General features: G+C 45.4%; 1 protein-coding gene across 6 annotated transcripts; it reads left to right on the plus strand.

Moving 5' to 3' along the window:
* The first annotated feature begins 1,407 nt into the window (after positions 1-1,407).
* Positions 1,408-8,951, plus strand: LOC123085073 (uncharacterized). 6 transcript variants are annotated; one of them, XM_044506652.1, is made up of 10 exons: positions 1,408-1,580; positions 2,307-2,377; positions 3,847-4,771; positions 4,847-5,003; positions 5,464-5,527; positions 6,148-6,369; positions 6,573-6,694; positions 6,956-7,201; positions 7,306-7,736; positions 8,311-8,951. In XM_044506652.1, the coding sequence occupies exons 1-10, from the start codon at positions 1,449-1,451 to the stop codon at positions 8,662-8,664; spliced, it is 2,724 nt and encodes a 907-aa protein (XP_044362587.1). In that variant the 5' UTR covers positions 1,408-1,448; the 3' UTR covers positions 8,665-8,951. The 6 variants fall into 6 exon arrangements, with proteins under 6 accessions (XP_044362587.1, XP_044362582.1, XP_044362583.1 ...); XM_044506647.1 differs by having other exon boundaries at positions 3,847-5,003; XM_044506648.1 differs by having other exon boundaries at positions 3,847-5,003; positions 8,314-8,951.
* Positions 8,952-9,391: the final 440 nt, after the last annotated feature.

Genomic DNA, 9,391 nt, shown 5'->3' on the forward strand with positions numbered 1-9,391 from the left:
GTGGTAGCTTGCATGTTATGGCTCCAGCTTGCGCTCGCTGGGGAGTGAATCCCAGCACGTGACAACTTGCACGTTCGCGTGGGAGCTTGCACGTTATGGCTCCAGCTTGCGCTCGCTGGGGAGTGAATCCCAGCACGTGGCAGCTTGCACGTTCGCGTGACAGCTTGCGCTCTCTGGGAAGTGAATGGGGCACGTGACGTCTTGCACATTATGGCTCCAGCTTGCGCTCGCTGGGGAGTGAATCCCAACGCGTGTCATCTTGCATGTTATGGCTCCAGCTTGTGCTCGTTAGAGAAGGAATCCCAACGCGTGACAACTCGCTTGTTACCATGCACTCACCCTCATCACGCGGAAGCACTGTCAAACGTGTCCATTTCATGCGGCGGCTACCGGGACAAGGGGGGCTTCGTCGCGCCGTATCCGCGATCCGGAAAAAAAAGATAAACTAGGAGTACGAGTATTTTTAGAAAGATTTTTTTTAAATCAATTCACATATTTTTCGCCTGCACGCTGAGGAAGGAGGCGGTTAGGTGCCCGGCACTAAAAGCAGGGTAACTACGCTTCCATTAGTGTGGTCAGTCAATAAACCACTTAACCAGTGTGTACTGTGTGCACCCAACCAACCTTTGTCTTATCCACGCAATGCATGCAGCGGTGCGTCCACACAGACGACTGCGGGGAATCAACTAAGGCCTTGTTCGGTTGAGGTGGTTTGTGAGGGGGATTGGCAGGAATTGAGGGGGATTAGATCCCCTACAAGCCAAATTCCTCTCCAATCCACTCCAATCCCCTTGGGAGGAGGATTAAACGAACAAGGCCTAAGGAAGGAACGATCCTCCCGTTCCGCCATCCCATTGGCCCCCAAACCCAAGGCGCAGCGTACCGTCTCCTGGCTTCGGTGACCGTCCAAATCCACCGGGCAAAAGCCGACGCCTCCGCACTCCACACCAACAAAATCACACCTCGCTACCCATGACACGCCGGCCCCGTCGAAGCGCGGCCCCACACGTCAGCGATCATACGCGACGCGGCTGGCGCAGCGCGTACCTGGGCGCAGCAGGGGCTTGTCGCACGCAGGCTCGCCCGCCAGCCGTCCGATCGCCCACGCGTACCGCCGGATGCGCCCGGTCAAAAGTGGCAGCTGCCAGCCAGTCCACCCCGGTCCCCCGCCATCGAACCCCGAGCGTGGCCCTCCGCCGCACGCACCGCGGAGCACAGCATCCTCGCTGCATGACACCTGGGACCGGCTAGCGCGGGGCCGGCCCGTCAGTGTCGCGCGGTGCAGGCCACGCGGGTTGGGTAGGCGGGTTGCCGAAACGGGTACCGCGAGGGGGGCACGGAAGGGGAAGAGGCTTGCCTATTTGCTCGCAACCGCCTCCCCCTCGCTCCACTCAACAACCAAAAACCCCCGTCCATTCACTCTCCCCTGCCCCTGCCTGCGTGCGTGCATGGGGAGCGTGGGGAGCGTGAGGATGGAGCAGAGGAATCCAATGGCGGCGAGGCCGAACCCCTGCGCGGCCTTCCGCTCGGTCCCGCCGCCGCTGCCCGCGCGCCGCGCCGACGCCGCGCCGAGGCCCAAGGTGACGAGCTGACGATCGCCCCCCTTTTCCATTTCTTTGCTTGATTGATTGGCGCATGCCGCCTCTTTTCCCCCACCCCCAAATCCCCCGCGCGATCGCGGACGGGGGCCGCCTAGGGTTTCCCGCGTACGGTACGGACTCGCGGCGGCGGCGTGGAATGGAGGGAGGGAGGGCCGGGACGGGACGGGACGGGGGTTTTTGTCAACCATCGAATGCCTTTTTCTTTTTCTTTTCTTCATTCCGAGGTTGATTTTGCCCTCTGCTTCCTTGTGCTCGTCGGCTGCCCTGTACTGAACGAGTCGCCTGTCATAGATCGCGGCGCTCGGTTCTGCGTTAGCTACCGCGTGGTGCAGCCGGTGCGAGATTCGCTCGCTCTACTTCCATTTTATCTTCTTTATTAGGTAGAGTATAGATATGGAGTAGTACTACTTAATTTGTTACCATTGTGACAACGCTTGTTCCCCAGGGGGCCAACATCGCCCAAGTTGAGGTTGATTTTGATTCTCTTCTTACTACGTCTTCTTACCACTCGCGCATGATTGTTCATCTTGTCCGTCTGGGCTGGGCTGGTATATAGATCCAAGATCCAACTTCCTATGCCTAGATTACCAACTTCCGCACTTGGATTAGGATAAGCATGCTTGTCACGCCTTTCCTGGTTAATTAATTTTGTACAGAGGCCGAGGAAATCGTTTAACATCAATTTGTTTCGTTTTACTGTTGCAGGATGCACCTTGTCCTACCTCTAATGGCGATAGAGGTCTTTCTGGGCAGTCCAAAAAGCCTCCAGAGCATGGGTACGTTCCTCATGCTTATGTCCGCCAACATACAGCATTATATATGATGGAATCATGTCATTGTTTCTACATTTGTCATCCTGCTTTGGTTTCACTGTTCTAGTAAACGCCTTGTTTTTCTTTTTGAGACTAAATAGCAGGAGCTTCGTGACAATTGTTATCTGTAGTGAATGCCTTATGTTTCTGTGAAGCATATCCCTAGTCTAGGAACCAAAATATCATGTCATGGGGATTGTCAACTACTCTACCTTGTCTGTGTCATGGGCCCATTATGGTTCAAATAACAATTGACTGTAAGATTCATAATATTCGTAGCTATTACTTGGTAAACTCATGCTGCATCAGGTTTTATCCTCACTTTTGTATTTAACCTAAAAAAAATGACCCGTGCATTCGTGAATATGGAGATCAGGAGCATATCAGTGCAAAGTTGCAAACCACTGGCTAGGTGTAATTGTGCGAACTACACACATTGACCATTTTATGTTGGGCTGATGAGTGATCAATGGATCACATTTGGAGGAATTTAAGGGCCCCATCTTGGATAAATCTCGTAATAGCCTTTCATATTTTAAGGCTCACACCTTATTAATACCCACTTGAATCTAATCAGTTCTTTTATCTAATGTATGTATCACGTGAGACTGAGTTTGCATGATTAAACATGGCTATCTGGTTTCCCTAGACCATTTAAAGAAATTGCACGGGGGAACTCAGGTTGAGTTCAATATGAATGTGCATGATCCAGTAACATGATATTTGATAATCTTATATGTAGTAAGCTGACAAATACTCTGTTATCCAGAAGTGCGTATTCAGTCCTACACCATTAGAATGATTCTGAGGACAGGGTATGTTTAGTTTGAGCCCAAATTCACCATCCTAAAAAATGGTAGCCAAAATTTTAGTGAATGTTTTGCTTGCCAATGATTGGCTAATGTTAGCAAGAAAAATGAACTAGAGTTAGCAAGTTTGCATATGGGCATACCAACCAATTTCGGGCAACCCATCCAAACAAGGACCAAATTTTTGGCTATGAGCAAAAAATTGGTAAGGTTAGTTTTGTACACCAACCAAACATGCGTCCTTGCAATAAAATAAAAGGGAAAATGTAAGAAGAAATATATTTATATTGCTTCTTGGTATGTTGCTTTATGCCTCACGGTTTAATTCCACTCTATAATTTGGTTATGCGTAAGTGTAGTGAGCATTGAGGCATGGTATACTGCCTTCTTCATTTTGTAAAGCTTGTTAGTGAAGTGACATTATTTAAAGCATGATATATCACTTTTATTTTTTTCGGGAAGCTACATCTTTCATTGTTTAGGTTCTTGGCATACCAGTAAGTCATTTCTGTTGCCTGGATTGCACTTAAATATCATTCATGTCTTGCAAAATTCACATTCCAGTATGTTATTTCTGAATCTATTTATTTTAAAATGTATAGTAACTTCCTCTCTATTTTACAGCATGCATAAGCCGTCTGGCGGTACATATACAAAACCTGATGCAAGAGTGAAGTTGATTCCGGCAGAAGACATCACTTATGTACGGCATGGAAAGCCTTTTGGTAGAACAGTTGGCTCAGCAAAACTGCAGAAAAGACACTGCAGACGAAGTGTCACTCCTCCTCCGAGTTCGCGTAAAATTTCTCTTGCGAGATCGACACCGCTTACTCACAAGTCTATGACACCGTTTACTCCCAAGGCCATGCCACCGCTTAATCACAAGGCTTCGACGCCTCTTACCCACAAGGCCACAGCACCTCTTACTCACAAGGCCGCGACACCTCTTACTCACAAGCCCACGACACCACCCCATCCTGTTGCGTCGTGTCTTTCTCCTAAGAGAGTTGAGACAGCTCACAAGGCCTCGGGACCTCTTAGTCCAAAGCCCACTACACCACCCCTGCCTGTTGCATCGTGTCTTTCTCCTAAGAGAATTGAGACAGCTCACAAGGCCTCGGGACCTCTTAGTCCCAAGCCCACAACACCACCCCTGCCTGTTGCATCGTGTCTTTCTCCTGAGAGAGTTGAGACAGTTGAAAACAGGCAATTTTTCTCTCTCAATCGGCCATCACCACTCTACAAGGCTGTCCAGGGAGGTGCATTTCCTCCATCTGTTTCGCAGAAAGAGTCAGAGATGAATCCCATCAACCCTGGTTCTGTGCATGTTCCTCCTGCATATTCAAGGAAGGTTCCTCTTAATACAAAGGCAGAACCTCCTAAGAGTGTCATCACACTTGACAACAAAAAGTTATGCTCTACAAGCAATCAATCTGCACTTAAATGTCAGCCCACAAAAAGAGACGCAGATCCTATTGTGGAAAAAGAAACTACTGTGAAGCTTCCATTACTGAGCCCAACATCTGTGCTTAGTTCAAGTTCCACCGAGGTATGTCCAGATACTGGAAGGTCTTCGTCCAGACTAAATTTGTTTGATGGAAAATCCAAGCTGGACTCACTGCAGCCTGAAACAAACATACCTCAAGCAAAAAGCCCAGAGTCTACAACTCCAACCCCATGTGCTCAACTTTCCAATGATTTGAGAGTTGTTTCTTCCACTAAGAGCCATGTCGAGAAACAAACGAACCAGGAACCATCAATTAGTCGTAACATGTCTTCAGGTATGGTTATTATCCTGAAAGTAACATATTCAACCCAAAAAAAAATCCTGATGCATGATTTAGCTGTATTTTTCTTAGTCTACGTATATAAAACAAATGGCATGCATGATATTTGCTTCACTTAGTTCCAATAATTGGACCTTTTGTTTTCAAACTTATTTTGTTTACCATGTTGAATATTCCTTCAGTCCTCATGAAAGGGCTCGAGAGTATTGCTTGCTTTTTGCCCTAACATTAGATACAGGAAAAGAGAAGAATTAAATAGGAAAACCCAACTTTTAGCCTTTTTAAAATTGTACATTATGTTTCCCATATTTCTGTAGCGATGTTTTACAGTTCAGTGCACGCATTTGCAAGGACAGAATGATATAACAGAGAATATCATATTATTCCTTATGTGCAATCTTATAATATTTCTTCTGAGAAAATTCGTTGTTATGACGTTTTGATATGGATACAGGTGCCCAATTAATTCTACATACACCACTGTGCAAGGAGACATACCAACCAGAGGCCTGCTGGAAGTAAGTACTTTGCTTTTACGCATTAGAATCTTCTAATTTGAAGGGTCAGTGCAATTTGTTTGCTGCATGAGTTTAATGATTTGGAAATTTTACCGACTAAGTAGAATAGAAGATTGTTGTAGGCTCATTGTGCAAGCGCAAACTCGATACTAGAAGGTTACCTTCCCAAGTAGAAGCACGAAAAGGAGAAAACACAACTCATGTGTGGGGTTTGAAACTCCATTTATACTACCTGCTATAAGCTTTGAACCTTGGCTGCTAGGTGTTGCGGTTAATTAGCTGTATAGGCAGCAATTACTTGTGCGATAAGCTATATTATACTCCCTCTGTTGACAAATACTATAAGATGTTTTGGATATTTCAATATGGGCTACATACGGACTGAAATGAGTGAACACACACACTAAAACGTGTCTATATACACCCGATTCAGAAAAAAGTTAAAATATCTTGTATTTGTGAATGGAGGGAATATAAGATAAGAATGTTCATGTGGCAAGTGATGACGGTTTATGCTTACTGAGGTCTTCTGCGATTCCAAAGATGTGAATCCTACTAGAGGACCCTGTGGTCTATTCTATTTCAGCCGAACACTCAGGATCATTATTTGCTTTCTTTAGGGGCAAATTTGAAATAACTGGAGAGCTAACACACACTTGTGATGGACTTGAAGCCTATTTCCCTTGTGAAATTTCTAGCAAAGTTTATGAAGCTTCAAAACAGATGCCTGAAATCTTGAAGCTAGAGGCTCTACCTCTTTCTGGCCTGTTACCAAAAAAATTCAAGATGGAACCACCTCTTGCTCAAGATATTGGACTGTGCTTCATAAGTTCTTGTCAAAGGTACACTCATCATCTTAGCTTCCACTTACATTAAAGAAGGATTAGCAATGGTAGACTTACTTGCAGCCATGCCAGGTGCCATATAAAAAGATCTTGCATCGTATACAGTCTGTGTGTGTGTGTGTGTGTGTGTGTGTGTGTGTGTGTGTGTGTGTGTGCATATGAGCTTGCCTTATAAGCTTAAATTTTGCCTATTTATACAGGCCAAATAGGGACTCTTACCATCTCCTGGAAAATGTTTCTTCACATATTGGCTTGCGGACTGACATCGGCACCGTGGAGTTGCTTATATTTTCGTCCAAGCTGCTTACGGAAGATGATCAAAGTATGTCCACTTGACTCTTACGAAGGCCACTGATACGCAATAGCTATGGTAGAGTTTACCGATTGCACGACATGCAGCTGATATTCATATCTTGTGAAGTTTTCCATTGGACATGTTATGCTTGAAACTGTTCTCTTCTATTTTGTTTCTGCAATCTGGATGTTTTGTTAAGTTAGGCAATACCTGCTAAATGATTTCTGGAATGTTTGAAAAACTAGTATGCAGGTTCATATTCATTTAGCATCATCTAACTTCCGCCAGAATCTGTTGTAACAGCGAAAGACGGAGAACTTTACCTTTTTGGAGTTTTCCAGAAGCGTACCAGAAAGAGGCAGCACCGAGTCGACAGTCATACAGATATCAGCAATGTTGGCCTTTCAAAGGGAGACTGTAATATATCTGAGGATATTGGCTTGGACCTGGATATGATAGGAGGCAAATACACAAAAGGTAATGCAGCTCCCGCTGTTTCTTTCTTCACTGGGTCTTGTAGTCCTGACTCCGCAGGTAACAACCTTTTTTTGCTGTTTGGGTGGTAGATCTTGCTATCTCAGCGATGCAGCCCCTGTACTTGCTTTTGCTGATTCATGTTTTTTCGTTGTATTTTCCAGGGACTACAGATTCTCTATGTAAATCTGCTAGGAGAGCTCCTGCTTGCGGAGACCTTGTTTTGGACCCACCTTCAGGATTTCCTCTTGATGTCCCTCCTGGCTTCACAAGAGCTCGTTGTGGGCTTCGTAGAGGAAAAACTGCAGAATCACATATCAACTCTTCTCCCAGCCTTGCTTTCGACACTCCAGGACCGAGACTTGATGCTCCTCCAGGATTTACAAAAGCACATGGTGGATCAGAAAACGGTGCTTCCACTCTTTTCTCTGAGAGAAAGTCCCCAATCAAGTTCTCTCTCAACATTACAAGGCCTCCTGGATTTGCTAAATTGGCTGAGGTGAAAAAAGAGCCTGGGTTACCAGCATTCTTTAAGGCTACGGAGAAAACACCACCAATTGGAAAAGCAAATGGAAAGGATATCAAGCATGATAAGGTGCAACATTATCCCTGTCCTTGTTTCAGTATTCCCATTTTCTCCAGTGGTCTTTATTTCTCTGTTCCTTGGCTGGTTAGGAGTCCGGTTATTTATTTATTTTGGATCTCTGGGTCTCCATGCATGCTCTGCTTGTGCATTAATTATTTCAACTCCGCGTATGCTAGTACTTCCGATAAGAAGAAACTCTTGTACCCCCTCTGATGTTTTAAACATACTAGTTTTCTTTCTTGGTAGTTGTTGGTCTGCTCCCCGAACTGAACCCTTATCTTTTGCCTTTGTTGTGTTACAATGAAGTTTCGGACCCTCGTTTAAGAAATAGTAAAAGGCAAGGGACTGTTTTTGCCTTTTACTATCTAACTAAAATGATTACTACAGACTCTTTTCAGTAGCAACATCAATGCCTCTGATTTTCCTATCCACATTTTTTTCTGTGACTACTTAGCTTATCAGCAGAAATATGTATTGAAATAAGAAATGCATAGTTTACCAAAGAATCCTAAGCTATCTGCACGACATGTTTTTTTTTTCCATTGGGGGGATGAATCAATCAAATTAACTGATACGTGTGCAGCAGGTCAACGTGGAAGTGGAATCGGATGACAGCTCGGAGGAGCGAGAGTTTCCCAAGACCAAGAGGCTCTCAGATATCCTGGGTTCTTGTGCCTCTTCGTCTTGGAGGAACAACGCTAGTACCTCAGCCGCACCTCGAAACTGCTCTGAAGTTTTCAGGCCTGCGACTGCGAGCAAGTTTGAGGAACAAAAGCAGCAGCATCGGCATTGCAGGGAGAGAGGGCAGCAGGAAGCATCCGAATCCGATGCTGCTGTCGAGGCCACCAAAAGGCTCAAGGTCAACGGCCGCATCGCGCTCAATGGTTGTCCTGCCCTCAACTCCAACCAAGCGCAACCCAAAACTCCACCAACATAGCCGAGGCCGTCCTTCGTCTCCCGACCCGACGCAAGTGCTCTTGTCTTGTGTGCGTGCGTGTCGTCTCAACTGCTACCTCTAACTAATCGGCTATGAAAACAGACGGTGATTATCATGTCATATATGTATGTATTCAGTGTATTGGCTCGAAGCTGAAAACAGGTACAAAGTCGAATAGTCAGTCGGATATAATTCTATGTATGTACTAGGTGGGCCTAGTGTTATGTCAAAACAAATATACCATTCTTGATCTTTCGAGTAACAAGGGACAACATGGTTAGCAGAAACACATGCGCCTTTATCATCACACAGAAACAACGAATTGTGCACACAAATAAAAATTACTTGTACATTAAAATACATATAAAATTTGCTCACAGTGCATAATTCAAACATAAAATTCATAGTTAGCTGATTCCGTCGTGGATCCACATATGCTCCATATGATCATTGAGAAGTTGCATGTGCGTTTGTTGATCTTTAAGTTATTGATGCATCTCAAGAAAGTTGGCAACATGCTCCACCTCTTGGCGGACTTGAACTCCGGACTTCTCAAATCATGTGGGCAACCCTTCGCCCTCATCCTCCACAATCATGTTGTACAAGATTACAAAACATGTCGTGAGTTGTCAAAGTATGTGAGTTGCCCCTTCACCCTCATCCTCCACAATCATGTTGTGCAAGATTACAAAACATGTCATGAGTTGTCAAAACGTCTCTTGGTTCC

Source organism: Triticum aestivum, chromosome 4A (genome assembly GCF_018294505.1).
Source record: "Triticum aestivum cultivar Chinese Spring chromosome 4A, IWGSC CS RefSeq v2.1, whole genome shotgun sequence".
NCBI lineage: Eukaryota > Viridiplantae > Streptophyta > Magnoliopsida > Poales > Poaceae > Triticum > Triticum aestivum.

What these genes read in the sequence shown, in the direction of transcription:
- LOC123085073 (XM_044506647.1), top strand. Translation starts at nt 1,449, where the DNA reads ATGGGGAGCGTGGGGAGCGTGAGGATGGAGCAGAGGAATCCAATGGCG. An exon ending in ACGCCGCGCCGAGGCCCAAG is followed by an intron (nt 1,581 to 2,306) that starts GTGACGAGCTGA and finishes TTACTGTTGCAG; the next exon opens with GATGCACCTTGTCCTACCTC. An exon ending in CAACCAGAGGCCTGCTGGAA is followed by an intron (nt 5,528 to 6,147) that starts GTAAGTACTTTG and finishes TGCTTTCTTTAG; the next exon opens with GGGCAAATTTGAAATAACTG.